This window comes from Natrix helvetica (genome assembly GCF_964273705.1).
Source record: "Natrix helvetica genome assembly, chromosome: 4".
Lineage (NCBI taxonomy): Eukaryota > Metazoa > Chordata > Lepidosauria > Squamata > Natricidae > Natrix > Natrix helvetica.
In genome coordinates this window covers 25465506-25485898 of record NC_138550.1, presented here as the reverse complement: position 1 = coordinate 25485898, position 20393 = coordinate 25465506, and the positions used below count along the sequence as shown (strand labels likewise).

At 38.3% G+C, this 20393-nt stretch overlaps 1 protein-coding gene across 10 annotated transcripts in view; it reads right to left on the bottom strand.

Annotated features, from left to right (window-relative positions):
• Positions 1-2716: 2716 nt before the first annotated feature.
• Positions 2717-20393, bottom strand: part of BRCA2 (BRCA2 DNA repair associated) — a 55036-nt gene continuing 37359 nt past the window's right edge. For all 10 annotated transcript variants that reach the window (XM_081951776.1, XM_081951775.1, XM_081951779.1 and 7 more), the window contains 12 exons: positions 19034-19221; positions 17264-17434; positions 16715-17072; positions 15170-15325; positions 14917-15061; positions 12156-12274; positions 9633-9834; positions 7819-7985; positions 7594-7732; positions 5190-5446; positions 4177-4314; positions 2717-3849 (listed from right to left, as the gene is read on the bottom strand). In XM_081951776.1, the coding sequence (XP_081807902.1) occupies positions 3454-3849; positions 4177-4314; positions 5190-5446; positions 7594-7732; positions 7819-7985; positions 9633-9834; positions 12156-12274; positions 14917-15061; positions 15170-15325; positions 16715-17072; positions 17264-17434; positions 19034-19221 (2436 nt within the window). In that variant the 3' untranslated portion in view covers positions 2717-3453. The remainder of the gene's footprint in view (positions 3850-4176; positions 4315-5189; positions 5447-7593; positions 7733-7818; positions 7986-9632; positions 9835-12155; positions 12275-14916; positions 15062-15169; positions 15326-16714; positions 17073-17263; positions 17435-19033; positions 19222-20393) is intronic.

The window sequence follows — 20393 nt, the reverse complement described above, 5'->3', positions numbered from 1 at the left end:
GGTGGTTTGGCTCCTACCTCTCTGATCGGACGCAACGTGTGTTGGCAGGGGAGCAGAGTTCGACCCGGAGGCCACTCACATGTGGAGTGCCACAGGGATCGGTGCTCTCGCCTCTCCTGTTCAACACATATATGAAACCGCTGGGCGAGATCATCCATGGTTTTGGGGTGGGATATCATCTGTATGCTGATGATACTCAGCTATACATTTCCACCCCGAACCACCCCAATGAGGCCGTCGAAATGATGTCCCGGTGTCTGGAGGCCGTACGGGTCTGGATGGATGGCAACTGACTAAAACTCAACCCTTCCAAGACGGAGTGGCTGTGGCTTCCGGCCTCCCGGTTCAACCAGGTGCTTCCATCTCTGGCCATCGGGGGCGTCCAACTAGCCCCCATGGAACAGGTGCGCAATTTGGGCGTCCTCCTGGATGCCCGGCTGTCCATGGATGATCATGTAACAGCCGTGGCAAGGGGGGCGTTCCATCAGGTTCGCCTGATGCGCCAATTGCGCCCCTTATTGGACCGGGATGCCCTACGCACAGTCACCCATGCGCTAGTGACGTCTCGCCTGGATTACTGCAATGCTCTCTACATGGGGCTTCCCTTGAGATGCACTCGGAGACTACAGTTGGTCCAGAATGCGGCCTCGCGGGTGATTATGGGGAGGACTAGATACTCCCCTGTAACACCTCTCCTGCGCGAGCTGCACTGGCTTCCTGTGGTCTACCGAGTGCGTTTCAAGGTTTTGATTATGATCTTTAAAGCGCTTCATGGCACAGGGCCTAGTTATATGCAGGATCGCATCCTGCCCCACACATCCCTACGACCAATTCGCTCACACAGAGAGGGACTTCTCCGGGTGCCGTCCGCCAAACAGTGCCGGGGGGCGACACCCAGGAGCAGAGCCTTCTCTGTGATGGGCCCAGCCCTGTGGAATGACCTCCCCCGTGACATCAGGATTACTTCCGATCTCCGCTCCTTCCGTGTACAGCTGAAGACCCACCTCTTTCAATTATCTGGCCTGGCTCAATCGTAATTTCTCTTATTCCTCCTAACTGTTTTTTAAATTGTCTTTAAATATTAATTCTTAATTGCATATTGGGTTTTTACAATTGGGGTATTTTAATGCTGATTTTTAACTGTCTAAATGATGAAATTTGTTACCTCCTCCGTGTATGTGTGTTTTGTATTTATGTACGTTTATGTGCTGTTATATATCTTCTATGTTTTATGCTCCATTGTACGCCGCCCCGAGTCCTACTTGGAAAGGGAGCGGCTAATAAATCCAAATTATTATTATTATTATTATGTTTTAAATGCCAGGCGCACAGAAAAGCAGCTGCTGTTGGGGCGAAGCGCTCCGCGATCCTTTTCTGTGCGCCTGGCGTTTAGATAGATAGCCGGATGTTTTAAACGGCAGGCGCACAGAAAAGGATCGCAGAGCGCTTCGCCCCAAAAGCAGCTGCTTTTCTGTGCGCCTGGCGTTTTAAACATCCGGCTATCTATCTAAACACCAGGCGCACAGAAAAGGATCACGGAGCGCTACTCAGCGGGGTGTGGGCGAGAGGAGGAGAGAATGGATGAGCCGTTTCTCCTCTCCCAGACACCCGACTAAAACACTTTCTTTCGCCCGCGGAAGAGCTCGGGCGGGCGAAAGGAAGCGCTTTAGACAGCGGGGTGTGGGTGAGAGGAGGAGAGAATGGATGAGCCGTCTCTCCTCTCCCCGGACTACCGACTAAAAGTTAATTAAAAAAAGGAAGGAGGGAAGGATGGAACTGGAAGGGAGGCAGGGAAGGAGGGAGGGAGAAAGGAAGGATAGGAGGATAGGGAAAGAGGAAAGAAGGCAGGCAGGCAGAAGGGAGGGAGGTGCAAGGAAGGAAGGAAGCATAGATAAGCAGGAGGGAAAGAAGGCAGGCAGGCAGGAGGAAAGAGGAAGGAGGGAACTGGAAGGGAGGCAGGAAGGAAGGGAAGGAGGAAGGGAGGGTGGAAGATAGTAGCAGTGAAAGCAGCAGTGTTCATAGTTGCTTTTACTGTCCTTTTACATTATTTACCTTATAAGTGGTAATAATATTAATAAAAAAAAAGTTCTGAGCTACCCTTATTTTGCTTCAAAGTTCTTTATTTGAAATTTAAATTTTTTTCCTGAAATTTCCCTCTTAAAATGAAGGTGCGTGTTATACGCCTGTGCGTGTTATACGCCGATAAATACGGTATTATAGCCGCTATTAATATTGAAAGAAAACTTTTCAGAAGAAAAACTTTTTTCACATCCTAGCTAAAACTGCATTCTTTTTCTCTTCATCTGATTTGTATTTATTCTTTAAAAATTAGCTAGAACATTCTATTATTTTTTAAAATGTTTATTATATTTTAGGGAGCCTAATGTTACAACAGGTTCCAATTTTAGGCACCGAAGCCCAATTAAATTTGTGAAGCATATCAAACAAGAGGATATAATTAAATATTAATTAAAATATTGTTTGCAATTAATTTAACTCATGGATATTATGTAGTTTTTAAAAATGAAATTGTGGCTATTTTATTCAAACAAATTTATACAGGTAATGATCATTTTATTCATAGTTGAAAACTGCTACTGGTTTATAAAGATAGATTAGTCTTCAGCAATATATTTGTCATGTTTTTCAGATCACTGTAATAATATAGTATCTTTTTGCACAACTCAGTTCTTGGCAACAAAAGAATTTATATTGATTTCCCCAGTGTTTTTTTAAAAATAAGTTATAGATCAGGTGATATTCTCATTTGTAAATGAAGGAAGATGAAGGATCATTTTCTTTTTTAGGGAAGAGGATAATTTGATCCTATTTTAATATTCAAACTTGATAGAGCAACACGGATCTATTCATATAATTTTGGACTTCTGATATATATAACTAACAGTTCATTGTGTGGGAAATGTTACAGAGGCAAAGCAAATAATGTCACTGTTAATATAGTTTGTATTTAATGTGTGAATTACCTCTTAAAACTCTGAATGTTGTAAATGTTTGTTTAGATTTGTTTATTAAATATTTTAGCTCAAAACAAGCATTTTAAGACACTTCAGTAAGAATAACTTGCAAATTCCTGATGTGTAAGCCACACATACATTGCTGGGTCAGAAGTTATTTGTTCCAAATTTTTATCTCAAATATTCAAATCATCTTATATCAAAGTTAGCTTTTGAACAAATGACTTAACAGAAGAATACATAAAAAGGCTACACAAAAGGATTTTTCTTCTTTTCCTTTCCTAAAGATGCTGTATCAGCTATTCTGTTTTCCTTTCAAGGATTTTTTTTTTTTTTTTGGTATTTCCGATACACATTTTTTTTTAAAAAAAATAGTAGGCTGGACAGAATTATCAGCCTGTAAAAACTGCAGCATCATGTACTGGATATCACATGTTCAGTGTCACCCATAGATACAATTCCTTGCTCTTCTGAAAAATTACTTGAGGGCTTGGGTATTTATCATTGCAAGTTCTTCATCAGCAACAAAATTGCTTTCAGGAGCATAATCAGTCCCATTTAACTTTAGCAGCGGATGTTTACTATTCTTTCTTTCAGTTTTTTTAATTGATGTTTTGTTCTGGCCACAACTGCTTCGAGGGGGCTGAAATGCTTTTTTTAGAGGTGGTGAAATAAATATGCAGATTGGCTTCACAGGTGGAGGGGAAGGGACTCGACTGAGCAAATCCATTGCCTTTCGTTTCTTATAGTTCTTTGAAGTTTCTTGAAAATCTGGTGTCACTTTTGCAGATCCAAGAGAAAAGGATGGTTTTATGTCTGACTTTCCAATGGTCAAAGGACTTTGATGTCTTAGTTCACTGTTGGGAATGGTAATCTTTAAAAGACAACAAAAAATGAATTTTTATTTTTACTCACTAAAAACATTTGAATTACATATGTCTTTCTCTTTAAAATAACTTCCTTCAAAGCAATCTTAGGAGATGTGTCTATCAGATATTTAAACAATCAGTATAAGACAGCAATCCTGGCCTACATGACCTGGAGATGTGTGTCTAAACTCCTAGAATTCTCAGCAGTGACTATAGAAGATTACAAAATACCCTAAAATATTTTAGTTGAAATTCTTGATAGGAAATCCAATGAACATAGAATAATTTACTTTTGAACAGCATTTATAAAATTGTTCTTTTGATTAACTTACTACTTGTTTATTTCCTGCATCACATTTCCAGGGAGGATCCAAACCACATTCTTTGGAAAAATTAAGTAAATGCAAGGGATCTAATTTTAGAAAATTCATGACTTCGTATTGTGCCTCTTTGCTAAAGCAGCCATTGTTCTACAAGACAAAAACAATATTTTTGTGTAATAACTGCATTCTGGTAAAATATGGATATTATTAAATTCTATATGGCCATCCACTTGACATACAACTCTGGGGCATGAACAGCAACTTAAAAACAAAACAACAACAACTAAAATAAGATGTAGTTATTTCAGGTGTAGTATCAATACATGTTTTATGAAATTATTTTAAATATGCAACTAGCACCTTATTTTTAAATGCCAGGAATTACCAAAAGAACATATTATGATTGCTTGTAATGAAGTATATATGGTTATCCTCACTTAATAACGGTAATTGGAAGTGGAATTTCTGTTGCTAAATGCCATGGTTTTAAAGCACTATCGCATGTGACCTCATTGCTTAGTGACACAATTTCCAGCACTTAAGAGATGCTATTAATCAAATCAACATGGTCTTTTAAGTGAGGACCTCACATGGTCACCATTTGTGAACTCCTGTTGGCTTTCCCATAGTTTTTACATATGACAAACTGGCAAGAAGGTTGTAATTGGTGGTTGGGTCACTATGGGATACTGGGACACTGATATTGTGGGCATCAAGCACCTAGATGTGACCACAAAGACACTGCAACCAACAAATACAAGGGTCATCATAACTACCACTTGTTCTGCACTATTGTTAGTTTAAATAGTTGCTGAACAAGTGGTTGTTAAATGAATATTATCTGTAGGACTGCAGCATTTAGATTCATTTCCACAAAGGGGTTTTGGGAATGTGGAAGGTTGTAGAAAATTGATGAAGACACTCACTCAATCAATTGTGGAATGCTGTATCTTAATCTGCATCACAAAAAAAGTGACTACATGCACTGAAGGTAGCTGCTCTTTAGAAATAAGTAACTTTACCTGAATGGTATTTTTAAATTCTTCGAATATTTCTTGGAGATGCTTTTCCTTTGGGTTTGAAGAAAATGCAGAAAGCTCTCCAGCAAATAGAGTGGGAATATGTGATTTGAATTCAGGTCGCCACTGAAGATTGGTTGCAGAGATCAATGCATATGGAATGATTATATCTTCAATAGCAAACAGCTTGAGATCTGTACAGATCTGGATTGCTATTATATTATGATGTTCATCTGATAAATATACCAATGTAGAAAAGTCTACATAAAAATGAAACATACAACTTATTATATTTAATATTAAATTTTACATGTTGGCCATGTTGAAGTTTAAAAATTAAAAATCCTCTACTCCTACCGTTTCTCCCAAAATACGGCATGTCCTCATAATACAGCCATGCCACATTTTTCTGGTGAGCAAAAATATAAGCCCCCCCGCATATAAGCCCCCTGGACAACTCCCCACCTCTGGCCAGGCAGAGCGCTGTTCACCAACCTAGCAGTATCCCGAAGGTGCCAAGCCATGGGAACCGGGGGGGGGGAGGCAAAGGTGATTGCATGGCTTGGCGCCTTCGGGATACTGCTAGGTTGGTGAGCAGCGCTGTGCCCAGCTGAAGAGGGGGGTTGCCGAGCGGCTGCTCTTGCAAGCGGGCTCCCAAAGAGCCGGGCACAGCCTCATGGGCGAATGGCTGTGTTGCGCTGTCACAGCAGCGCAACACAACAGCCATGAAGCGACCACGCTTATGAGCAGCCACCCGGCAAACCCCCTTTGCAGCCGGACACAGCTCCATTCACTGACCTAGGAGTATCGCCAAGCCGCATGAGCGCCTGTTTGCTGCCGCCTGGCTCCCGCAGCTTGCCGCCTTCCAAATGCCAGTGAAGGGTTGCAGGCAATTGCAGGCAGCTAGCCCACAACCATAGAGCGTGCGCCCAGAGCGGCCACTGCCAAAAGACTGGAAAAAGCCAGGCTGGGATGGCGGTGGTGGTGTCCTGGCTCTGTAATGAGCTGGGCCATGGCTCCGTAATGAGGCTGGGAGGCGGGTGAGCGAGAGCAGAACAGCGCTCATGCAACCCCCCCTCTCCAGCCGTGCAGAGTGCCATTCATTGGTATCTGGAAGGCGCCAAGCCGCAGGAGCCAGGCGGCAACGAACAGGCGCTCACGCAGCTTGGCGATACCCCTAGGCCAGTGAATGGTGCTGTGCCTGGCTGCAAAGGGGGGTTGCCGAGTGCCTGCTCGTGAGTGTGGTCGATTCATGGCTTCATGGCTGTTGTGTTGTGCTGCTGCGACAGCGCAACACAGCCATTCGCCCATGAGGCTGTGCCCGGCTTTTTGGGAGCCTGCTTGCAAGAGAGCAGCCGCTCGGCAACCCCAAAACAATAAACCCTCCCCCCATAATAAACCACAAGCCATATTTTGTACGTAAAAAGAAAATAAGACACTGTCGTATTTTCAGGGAAACATGGTAGCTACCACCGATAGAAAATTATAATTATAATAGGAATGCAAGTGATAAAAAAATAATCAGCAAGTCCTGTGATGCCTTTCTCCTCTACTGCATTTTGCCATCACTACCCAGTAATCCTACTGACCTGGTCTTTAACTCAGCTGTTCATTAAGGATCACCTTTTTTGTTTAGGAATGGACTGGAGAAGCAAATTGTTTCTGCCTGTTACCCCCAAATTCATCATATTACTATTTTTTAATTTCTACAAAATTGAAAGCTAAATACTGCAACTCCCACTAAAGAAAAGTGAACAAAATTTAAACAAAAACAATTGTGAAAAGTAATACAATAACAAACACCAGAAATCTAAAAAGTAACCCAACTCTTTTTTTATGTATAACACAATTGTGGCTTAAATTTTCAGCCATTATGAAACCCAATTTAAAGAAAGTATACACACGTCCTTGGAATATCACATATTTGTTAGATGGAGCTTGGTACAGTGAAAGGAGAAGGGAAAATATTACAAATCAGCACTTTCCTGATACACCATTAAAATATTAGGATTTGTAGATGGCAATTCTTGGTTTATATTGATGCAGGTCCATGATCACATTAACATTAATTGATTGATTTATATGGTGTCTCTATGATTTCACAACTAGATCTAGACAGTTTAAATTTGCAATAAATATACCTATATTGCAATTAATTTAAAACTTTAAAAGCCCAGTGATTTTTTGCCATATATTATATAAACAAACTAAGGTAGGAGGTATCCATTTTACCCAGGGGATGAGATGGGTTATTTCATCACTTACGTGAAACTTCAAAGAAATTTTACAACTTCTACATTTCAGTTTGGAAGGAAAAAAATGACTTTAAGGATACCAATTTGGAATGTATATATAATTACTTATATATATATATAAGTTATAAGTGTGATTACAATATGTAACATACCTGCTCTTTTTGTCAAGCAAACTACATATCCCACCAAATCCACTTCAGAACAAGGTGGTCGGAAGGAGTGCTCCATTAGTTTACCATATAGCAGACATTCCCTTGGTCTGTAGACTTGTAATAGACTTTCTTGAGAAACCTAATAGCATTATGGATAATAACATTATGAAAATTGCATAAAACTGTAACTTAAGTAGCTCACTTTAAGTCTTAAAGAACACTTACTGGCAGTTGTAGATACTGGGTTTTCTTGGTAGCTGTTAACTGTATATTGTTGATTTTCAACTTGCCTTTGGAATGAGATGCAGATAACTGTAAAATTCTATATCGTCCTCCTTCCTTTAAGAGGCTACAAACATGCGAGGGTGGACGCCAGATGTTCAGTATAACTTCTAAAATTAGAATTAAAAATATAGATGTTATTTTGACAACATGGTGCATCTTTAAAAAAATATTCTTGCTGGTCATTGACCATACACATAGTCCTTAACTTAAAACCATTTGTTTAGCAAACATTCAAAGTTATAATCGCACTGAAAAAAAGTGATTTATGACCAGTCCTTGCCCAACTATCAGTGTCTTCATGGTCATGTGATCAAAATTTGAGTGCTTGACAACTGGCATCCCAGCTGCAGCATCCCAGCCACCTAATCTCCATTTGTGACCTTCTTAGCTGGCTTCCGACAAGCAAAGTCATTGGAAAAACCAATTCACTCAATGACCGTGTGATTCATTAAACAACTATGGCAAAAAAGTCATAAAATCAAGTGTGTCTTGTGTAGTAATGGAAGTTCTGGTCCCAACTGAGCCAAGTTGAGGCCTCCCTGTATTTTATTCTTAATAAACAAAAACTACATATAATATCCATTCATATCTGCTATAGAAGATCTTAAATTTACTTTTAGAAATGTTACTATTTGCATAGTGCTACAGTTAAATTGCATCAAGAGGTGACAAACAATGAATTCAAATAAACAGGTTATACGAATAAAGCATTACTTAGATACCGTGTTTCCCTGAAATTACGACGTGCTGATAATAAGGCCATGCTACATTTTTCTGGTGGGCAAAAATATAACCCCTCCTCCACAAATAAGCCTCCTGGACAACCACCCACCTCCGGCCAGGCAGAGCGCCGCTCACCAACCTAGAGGGATCCTGAAGGTGCCAAGCCGCAGGAACCGGGGGGGGGGGAGGCAAAGGTTATCGGGTTGCTTAGCGCCTTTGGGATACCACTAGGTTGGTGAGCGGCTCTGTGCCCAGCTGTAAGAGGGGGGTTGCCAGGCGGCTGCTCTCTTGCAAGCAGACTCCCAAAGAGCCAGGCACAGCCTCATGGGCGAATGGCAGCCACCCGACAAACAGGAGGGCACAGCGCCATTCACTGACCTAGGGGTATTGCCAAGCCGCATGTACGCTCTGCCGGCAGCTGGCCCACAACCATAGAGCGTATGTCCAGAGCAGCTATTGCCGGAAGACTCGGTTTGGAAACCACAGAAAAAGCCATGTGGCAGCGGAGGTCCCCTGGCTCTGCGGAGAGCTGGGCCAGGGCATCGTGAGGCTGGGAGGCGCATGAGCGAGAGTGGAACAGCCACTTTCGCAACCCCCCCTCCAGCCATGCAGAGCGCCATTCACTGCCATTTTGAAGGCGCCAAGCCGCGGCAGCCAGCGAACAGGCGCTCATGTGGCTTGGCGATACCTCAAGTCAGTGAATGGTGCTGTGCCCTGCTGGAAAGGGGGTTTGTCGGGTGGCTGCTCATGAGTGTGGTCACTTCATGGCTGCTGTGTTGCGCTGCTGCAACAGCGCAACACAGCCATTCACCCATGAGGCTGTGCCCGGTTCTTTGAGAGCCTGCTCGCAAGAGAGAAGCCACCCGCCAACCCCAAAATAATAAACCCTCCCCTCATAATAAGGCCCAAGCCATATTTTGTGTGTAAAAAGAAAATAAGACCCTGTCTTATTTTGGGGGAAACACGGTAATATATTATTACAAATTTTTACGGTCAGTATGTCTTTCAGAGCGGATTAAGATCATATTTACCTTTTGAGTTTTCTTTTGTCCCATAATCTACAATTCGTAGTTTGATTATGTTGGATACATCCCTTATGCAGGAGCTGTTTTTCTCTTGCTCAGCAGATTCCACAGCTTTCCTGAATTCTGCCTCTATCTGGGCTCTCCTTTTATCATTGACCATCTGTCTGTGACTATTCAAGGCTTTTAATTGCTCTTCATTGAAAAAACCCTGCAATAAACAGTGGTAAAACTGAAACAGCTATGTAGATCTTAACAAAAACGAAACATAAAATAAGTCCCATTTCCATTATAACACGGAGTATTAAATATATGAACATGTTTGGCTATCAAATGTAATTTTTTTCCAGTTAAATCCTATACATATCTATTTAGATATAGGTAGAATCCAAATCAAAAATAGCTATTTGCCCATCAGTTTCAATTTCCCACTCAGTGAAAGAATCCAAATTAAAGTATCCTTGGGAGTAATAATCATTATTACTTTCACGGTCATTGTACATGGGCAACACTAAAATGTCCAATAAGTGCTTTCTATTCTCATAATTAAAACGTTTTTCAAATAGCCCTCGTGATGTGGAAAAGGGACTGTTTTTAGACTTCTTTTCCAATTAACTTGCCTTTTTATGTTAATCTTCTAATCAGAGTAAAGTGGTCATGTCATAAATTCTTGTTAATTTTTTTATTTGATAATGTTTATATAGGAATTTTGAACTTTTTTTGTAGAAAATGTTATAGAATTTGACACATGGCACATTTTAAATTCTGCTTGGTCTACCAGCCCTATATTCTTGAATAGGAACGGACAGGGACAGGCAAAGAGCCAGATATGGCCCACTGAACGTAAAATAGCGAGGTCTACTCTTGAAGTATGACTGATTTACACAAGTAGAAAGTCTTCTAAAAACTACTGTTGCTACTGTATACTTACTAATTATATTGCCAGCTATTAAAGTCTCTTGTTAGATTACTATGAAACCATACAAAAAGAATGATAGCCACAAATATTAAAATCCAAATCATCAAAATATAGTAGCCTGTTTAAAAAATTATAATTTGGAGACATTTTAAAAACTTAGGTAAAAGTAAAGGTTCCCCTCGACATATGTGCTAGTCGTTCCTGACTCTAGGGGGTGGTGCTCATCTCCATTTCAAAGCTGAAGAGCCAGCACTGTCCAAAGACGTCTGTGTGGTCATGTAGCCGGCATGACTAAAAGCCGAAGGTGCACGGAATGCTGTTACCTTCCCACCAAAGGTGGTTCCTATTTTTCTACTTGCATTTTTACATGCTTTCGAACTGCTAGGTTGGCAGATGCTGGGACAAGTAACGGGAGCTCACTCCATTACACAGCATTAGGGATTCAAACTGCCAACCTTTCTGATTGACAAGCTCAGCAACGTAGCCACTGATTCACTGCGTCCCTTTAAAAGCCTAACAAAGAGATAAATTACCTTAACTCAGTAAAACTCTAAATCTAAATCCTGGAGTAGCTATACAGAAGAATCAAGCCCAAGTCACTGATATGTAATCCAAAGCCTACGAAAGTTTAAAGAAAATACCAATATTTTGTACTGAATTTAATGGACCTTAATTTTAAATCAAGTACTAATATTCTATCCAATAATGGATAGATACAAGAAAACAGACCTCAATTTATCATGAGCATTAAATTGATACAATCAAGCCCATACATTCATTGCAATAAGCAATACAATGAATCCTGTCTTTTCTTTTTTTCTCTTTCCATGTTAAGATTCAAAATACTATTGGAGCCAAATGCTAGATCTCTCATATAAAAGGGTTCATATATTAAGCTGTTCATTTTAATTGTTATTGAACATTATACTTGGGTTCAGTTGTGACATTCAACCATAAAGCGTGGTTCATAAACTATGTTAGGATTCAAAGTATACAAATCATTAATAGTAAGGGTTTAGGGGGAAGTGTAATAACAGGAATGTTGATTTTCAAGGAAACTGATCTATTTTGGACCTGGACTTCAAAACATTAAGAAACTCAGAGCAATGGTAAAGTGGGATCTCATGGAAGGAGTTCAAGATGGGAGTTCCTAAAGGTGATATTGAAAGTACCAATAGATCAGCCAGTCTGACATCAATATACAAGATACGTTGATATCTGAGATGCTTTAATGTGGATTCCTGCACTAAGCAAAGGTTGAATTTAAATGGCTACTTCAAACAATGCATCTAAGCCCTCAAACATTTTTGTGTAGCAAATGAATTTAGTTATACATTTGTCTTCGTTAAATTTTCCAATATTTGTAACAATGGTTGGAATGTAGCTCTTTTAAAATATTAAACGAAATTTCTCTCAATTTTTACCATCTCTTTTTTGGAAGTGGGGGGGGGGGGGTGAGTTTCATTCTGTCTTCCTGCTTCTTCCCACCTGTGCCTCCTTTGCTTTATCCTCTTTACTCATTGTGTTTGTTTTTTAACTGGAGCCCTCTGGCAAAAAGGCAAAAAATTATAGAATGACTATTTCTAGCATTGATTTTTTAAAAAAAAACTTACCTCCATATAAGATGGATCAGCAGAATTAATAATTGCTTCATAAAGCTCTGCACCATCTTGTAGACCACGTATCTGTTGCCTTGTTAGAGCATGGGATCGCAGTATTCTTTTGCCTTTATCTGTTTTAAAAATTAATGAGACATAAAATTAATATGTCTCAAATACCTACTGCTGTGAATTCCCAGTTAACAGTAATCAAATAGAACTGAACTTAAGGTGACTGTTAAACTTTTGAAAGGAAATTGTAACAAATCATGATAGGTTACAAAGGAAGCACCAGCAATTAATTTAAATTACCATTCCAAATAATTTTGATTTTTTCTAAAAACAAGAAAAATATATTTAATTTCTTGTGTTTATAACATCATTTAAAAACACACCCAAATAAGAACCAAACAGGATCACCCTATTTTTAAAAATACTGCTTAAATATCAAGAATTGGCAGCAGGCGTTCCAATTTTGAATATTGCAACACAACTGAGAACATTTTCTCCACTATCTTTTAGACCTTCCATGAGCCGTCCATAACTATTGTTGGTAACTCTTGATATCAGTTCAGTCAAAACAACAAGCTATCTTCTTTGGCAGGTAGCTACCGCTTAAACAAAGAAGAAGTCAGACAGTCAAAACTCAAGTGTTCCCTCCACCTGTGACTCACTCTTCTTCCCTGCAAAAACAGCAACTCTGACCACCTAATTTGTATCCCATAAACCTGTGTTATTTAGTACTTCAGCTCATCAGAAGGCTGATACCATATTTCTGCATCAAAATCAATTTACAACTTCAGTGGCACACAGTTTTCAATCTAATTTGAAATAATAACACCATTATGGTGGCAGATTACTATGATCATAAACACAGTAGTAAACCCAATCAAGCATAGCAGTTAAACCCTATCTATGGAAGCTTGGTTTGAACACTGCATTCAGCTGGAACAAAGCTTGGTGTGCTTTAGTAGGCTTAAATAGAAAATGATTCCTTCTGATATTGCTTCATATTTCATCATAGAAAAGGCAACCTCCAGATCATTTATTGAATGTGTGGGTGCGATATTTATTTAAACAATTGGGTACCTAGTGTGTGATTCTGTCTATGCAATGAATTGTAAATCTGGTTTATAGTTAGGACAGAATTATTATTTTGGAGTGAGAAGTACTCTGAGGAAACTATTTCTAAAAGAGAAACGTTAATATTCATTCTATTTATGTACCGTATTTTTCGGAGTATAAGACGCACCAGAGTATAAGACGCATCAAGGTTTTGAAGAGGCAAATTTTAAAAAAAAGTAGGTAGGTAGATAAAGGGGCAGAGAGAGAGAGAGAGAGAGAAATAGAGATAGATAGAGAAATACAATAGGTCGGTAGGGAGGGAGAGAGAGAGTATAGGTAGGTAGGGAGATAGAGAGAGAGAAATAGAAAAGAGAGAGAAAGAAATACAGTAGATAGGTAGGGAGAGAGAGAGAGAGAGAGTAGGTAGGTAGATAGAGGGATAGAGAGAGAGAGAGGGAGAAATACAGTAGGTAGATAGGTAGAGGAATACAGTAGGTAGGTAGAGAGAGAGAGAGAGTAGGTAGGTAGGTAGAGGAATAGAGAGAGAGAAATACAGTAGGCAGGTAACGAGAGAGAGAGAGAGAGAGAGAGAGAGAGAGGGTAGATAGGTAGGTAGGTAGATGTTTTCAGGTGTGCTTATCCCTGTGCTGGAGAAGGAAATCACTGACAATCTGCAGCACCTAAAACTTTGTTCCTGCTGGCACAGCACTTGATCCATGTAATTCTCATCAATCTGTTAAAGAGCTTTCCAAAAGGAAAAATAAAAGTTTTTGCACTTTGCAATCCTCCCCAAAACGGCCCGTTTTTCGCGAAAACGGGCCCGTTTTCTTTCAAATAAAAGGCATGAATAGCCTTGGAGGGGCTTGCAGAGTGCTCCTGGGGAGGGGGAGGGGCAAAAACTAGCAAAAAAACAGCCCGCTTTTTGTAAAATAAATTGCATGCATAGCCTTATGGAGGCTTATAGAGTGCTGCTGGGGGCTGGGGGGACAAAAAACGGCCCATTTTTGCTCATTTCTGCCCTCCCCAGCCCCCGGGAGTTTTCTGAAAGCCTCGATACGGCTATGCACAGCCATTTTGGTGAAGAGGCGGGGCTTCAGGAGGCAAAAAATGCTGTATTCGATGTATAAGACACCCAGATTTTCAGCCTCTTTTTTGAGGAAAAAAGGTGCGTCTTATACTCCGAAAAATATGGTAACTGGAAGAATTACTTTCTTAAAATCTGATATCATTTAAACATTATTGAATCAGTAATATTACTTTATAATATTCAGGAATATACCAGAAGTGGATTGCTCCCAGTTTGGGCGAACTGGCAGTAGCGGCGTCAGGAGGCTCTGCCCACCCACCCAGACGCTTCTGCAATGTGTATACAAGCGCACCCACAAACACAAGCGAACTGGTAGTAAAAAAAAATGGCAACCCACCACTGGCATATACTATATGTGAGATATATTTCTATACTTAACAAATGTAAATTTTTCAAAGCCTAAACATTTCACAGTAACTCAATCCTGTTTATAGGGGCTGGAATCAAATAGAATTGAGAAGAAAAGAGGTATCAGTAGTTTTCTAAACAGTTCTGATACACAAAGGTTGAACAGAACAGATAGGTTGTATATCAGCTTTCATATTTCTCTATAAACAGACATTTTTCTTTTATTACACGCAAAATAACATTCTAAAAATTTAAAAATATAGGTGTATATTTTACCATCAGTCTCTTCAAATTTTGCTTGTATTTTCGCCAACAGTGCTTCTAACGTTTTCTGTCGATTTTCAGCAAATTTTGCAGCTTCTCTTTGTTCTGCTCGATTGTTACGAAACACACAGGACCCTGTTGATAGTTTTTCCATCCACTAAAATAAATATTTGTTGAAAATTAGGCCACACATATGAATTTAGATTTGCTTCTCAAATACCAGTAATTATGTATATATTGAGGGGCAATTAATATACTAAATTACCTGTAGAGGATAAATCCTTTGAACAATGACATCAATGCAACCAACAGTCCCACCATCACTAAACAATGAGCATAAAGGCAAAGAGAATGGCCGAGGATCACGATAATATCCTAATTTTGCATACCATCGAGCACGTCGAGTACTGTTAGCTGTAATCTAAAATAAAACAAGTACTTATTTCAGAACACATTGTTGTAATGTAGCCTGATAGCCATGTAGATTTTTAAACATATAGCACATCTTGTTATAGAGCAAATGTTAATTTCAGAGAAAGGGAATAAATTAGATCTGTCAATTTTAAGTGCAATAAAAGTAGTCTATACTAATCATTTTCAAATTGTATACATTTTGTTTATTTACTTGATTTCTATAGCTGCTCTTCTGACCAGTGACTCTGATTTTGCTGAAGATACTATATTTGGTTTCAGGGAGGTAGTATGTGATCTGGACACAGGATGTTGTCATCTGTCCCTTGTAATGGACAGATCCTTACCAAATGACCCTGGAACCACCTTTTCAAGGAAGTAGCCTTATTGAATCAGCCTGGTCCAGGTATCTATAGGATTCTATTTGGTTTCAGAGAGAGTTTAGTTTTTCCCTCAGGATTTTCTTTCTTAAATCAAGGCCTCTTGATTTGTTAATACTTCCAGGGAAGATGCATGTAGGTGGATACCAAGTCATGATAAAAATATCTCTTGAAGAGCAAGGTGATTCCGCAAGTTCTGAAAGATGGAGAAACATCTGCTATTCAAGAGACCATCCTTGGGCCCAATCAATCTGGACAGCTTTCATCAGTCTCCAACCTTCAGAGAAGGTTGCTAAGGTGGTGTTCAGCTTCCAGTTTCAGAGAACTCTGGAGGAAGTAGATTATCTGGACTCTTTGAGGCTTTAGAAATGGGTTAAGCACAGAGATGGTTTTTGTTGTGCTGGTCAATGATCTAATCAAATTTAGGATGCAGTAGTGTATTCATCCTGGCTCTCCTTGATGTGTCAGGAGTCTTCAATATATCACCATACCCTTGCAAGTTCAGTAAAATGAGGACCCAGATTGTTGGGGACAATATATTGACTTTGTAAACCATTTAGGGAGGGCTGTAAAGCACTATGAAGTATATAAGTCTAATTGCTATTGCTATTTTACTGTAATATTTTTTTCTCCCCTAAGTATTTGGGTCTAGTCAAATGAGTTATCTATGGTTAGTGATTTATCATGTTTGGTTGACATTTTATATATTGGATTGTTTTTTAACACTATATAGTCCCCTTGATTGTTTTCATTCTGCACAGTTCACATGTTTGAGTTCAATGCCCTATAAATAGGTAAGTAAATAAAAGGATTTGTAAGTGACTCAAATTATAGACACTTATATAATGTTTCATTTTAAAGGGGGGGGGGGGGGAGCTACCTGACCTAGAGACCTACAACTCTGAGAGGAAAATAAAAAAAGAAGAGGCAACTATGCAGAAATGTTTATCATTGCCCATTCTACAACAATATATAAAAGTCATTTTGAAATACAATCATACCACAGGTTATAAATGTACCTTTAACATCAGAGATTCTGGTGCTTCTAAAGGAGTGCTTGCATCCTGAGATCCCACAAGTTCTGCTCCATGTACAACAATTTTCTGGCCAACTGTAAGCTTCTGCCTAGATAATAGTGACTGAAGAGGAGGATCCAAGACTGCCCTAATTCCATACCAACCATCTGTAACTTCAATGATTGCCACTTCTTTTTTATTGTCCTCAGTGGTGCTTTTGCTGTCAGCATTGTGAGGCATGTTTGTGCTAAATGATATAATTTTAGAGATGCACAGTATGATTGTTTTTCCAGCAACATCATCTCTTTCTGTTATTCTTTTGATGGCTGATCGTTGACTTTTATCCACTTCTATATCATACCTTTAAAAAATTGAACACATATTTCAAATTGAATTTGGATGTTTTTGAGAAGTAATTATCTTGCTAAGTAATACCACTTAATTTAAGGAGTAAACAACAGTCTCATTTGAAAGCAGAGCGGTAATTAAGGCTATACAGACACAAAGTAAAATTTAGAAGTCATTTTCCCAAATCTTAATCTTAATCTTTACCTGAACTTTAACTGAAGTAATACTCCTTCTGGTGTCAAACATTTACTGGCAAAATGCAGTGGAAATGCAACCTCCATAGCTGCCAGTTTCCATACAATCCACTTATAATGGTTATACACCCAGGCTTTGGAAATTAGATTTGGATCTACACCAGGCGTGTCACACAAAGCCCTGCACAAAAAATTAGAAAATTTATCAAACTATTAGAGGATAAAGCTTGAGTTTCAACATGGAAAAGACAATAATAACAATCACAATTCAACTTTTTAAATGCATGTTTTGAAAAGAATGATAAATAAAAACACAGCTTAGACTCCATAGCATAGAAGCTAAGAAATGTCCTGTGGAGTTTCTTTGTGTTACCTCTTGCTTTAATACTTTTCGCATTTAAACTCTAAATCACTACAGGCAATTACACATATTTATCTTATAAAATTCTATATTTTAGTCAAAAGAATGAAAAATAATTTGAAAAAGAATTGGATGTGATAAGATTAAGAGAAAATACTGCAGTTAGGATGTAGAAGACTATGAACGTAAAAGAGAGGTATTTGAGAGAACTCTAAGTCAAGTGGAGTGAGGGACATGGAAGAAAGCAGATGTCAGGTTTGGATGTAAATTGCAAATTTTGTGAATCACAGAACTCGTGCTGGAAATATATTTCAAAAAGATTAATGGATTTGCGCGCGCGCACACACACACACACATGTATACTAGGTGGAAAAGGGTTCTGCATGTGATAAAGCATGATCAAAGAAGTGTGCTTATTATTTTCCTGTACATGAACCTAGAGATCACATTTTTCAATGAAAAAATAAGTTTTGTAAATTATTTTAGTAAGAAGGAAAGGCCTGCAGTAATACTTGTAATTGATATTAGTAATATTAATTATCTAGTCAAATTACTAAACAAAAAGGAGCATTTATTTTGATATTAAGGATATTTGCTTCCCATTCCCCTCCCTGATCCCGAAACGAAATAATGAGTTCTAATCTTCCCTTAGACATGACAGCTAGCTGGGTGATTTTGGACCAGCCATTCTCTCTTAGCAAAGCCCAAGACAACTCACAGGGTGGTTGTTATGGGGAAAATAGGGGAGAACATTATGCATCCAGGCTTGAGCTGTATAAAACAAAGGCAGAATATAAATCTAATAATAAGTAAGCAAGCAAAAGCCTACTTTATACCGAGCCAAAATACTGATACTACGGTTGTTCAATAGCTTTACTGAATAAACGTTTCACTTGTAGCTGCCATTCAGAGACCAAGTGGGGTCAAGATTTTGCTTATGACCTATAAGACCCTAACAAATTCTTAGCTGATTACTTTCACCATTAGTGACCTGGTCAATCCCTGAGATAATCAGAAGTATCATGCGTGCCATGAGAACCACAGAATGCCATCTAGAAATGCTACAGTCATTTCTAAACAGGCTTTCATGCAGGTGTGAGTATATTTTGAAATATTCTCTTTTAAGTATATGAGGTTCCTCTTTCACATGACTGAAAAATATCTTTGCTTTCAACCAGGACTTTCTGTAGAAATGTTAAATGGCTTTTAGATTCTGGATTTTTTATTAAATATAAACAGTCTCTTAATCTTATAGTTTTTTAGAGAGAGCAATAAAAACCAACTTTTTAATTTTAAACAAATAGCTTCTGCATTGCCCTGGTACTGAGAAATATAAACCTTTCTGGCATTAAAAACATCAGTAATTCTAACATTAATAACATATTACATACTCATAGATAAATTTCTTGAACGTCATACCAAAAGAATTCTTCTTTTCCAGCCTTTCCCTCATCATTAGGAATAATATATCCTCCATCAGCCAACTGTATTCCATGGTCTTCTAGAAAATATTTTTTACTGAAAAAATTCTGGATGAGAAATTGAAAATCTTCTGCATTTGTGCTATTAATTTTTATGCACTGCTTGGAAACACCAAAAGCATACAACTGCAAGGATAAAAGGCAGACAGAATATTTTAGTATTATTAAATGCATATATGCTCAATATATATTTACTAACAAATTATGAATGATACTTCTCAGCATATTTCTCAAAACAAGAAATTACAACTATAAGTCCAGATATTGTATTACAGATATTTAGTATCTGTAATACAATAATATTGATCTCTAGAAACAAAACTTTATAACTTCTTTGGCTACTTTAAATTAATTATTCAAAAGGTAAAGTGCAAAATAATCAGAAAGCAAAAATTCAAAACAATTAGATCCCTGGATTTAAGTAGCTTTGACTTTTAGGTAGTATCTTTTAGATGCATCGCAGAAACCTAATAGTAGTCATTCGCATCTTGTGAAATAATAGAAAATGACAAAAAAATCCACCTCAAGTTTAGGCATTGTGTTGATGGGTAAATACAACTAAAGCATTGATTGGTTTTCATGCATAGAACATGGCCGTAGTCATATATGATAAATTATATATTATTCATATAGGAACAAACTGCAGGTAGCTTTGGTTAATTCGTTTCCCCTTCAGTTTCTCTGCCAAGACTGGGAAAAGGAGAAAGATTTTAGAAACTTTTATTCAAGTTCAGCATCACTGAATTTAATAGTTAAATCTGAATCAGGATAAAACTGTAGTTAATATTACTTGAAATCTCCAAGTTCAGAACAAAATATATGATGACCACATATTGTTGTTAACAATAATTAATCCAGATTAATCAAAATTAGAAGCAAAAAAATATCCTCAGGATTGTGGACAAAAAAGAAAGAATATCATTTGAAATTACCCAAGTTCAGAACAAAATATACAATAACCATATTGTCACTAATAATAATTAATCCAGATTAATCCAAATTAAAAGCAAAAAGTAATCTCCTTGGGACAGCGGATAAAAAAAGAAAGAGTAAGAAACATACATCTGAAGCCTGGGTATGTAACATTCTATAGTTTTTAATATATCAAAATCAGATCAATATGCCACTGGATATATTAGGAATGTTAATATTATTTTCCTCTTCAAAGAAAATGAAGAGGGGGAAAAAGAGGATGATAAAAAATGATGGAGATGGGGAAATTGGTTACATACATACTATATACACTGTAAGTCTTACGCTTCAAAAATATTAAAAATAAAGAATAGAAAGATATTAAT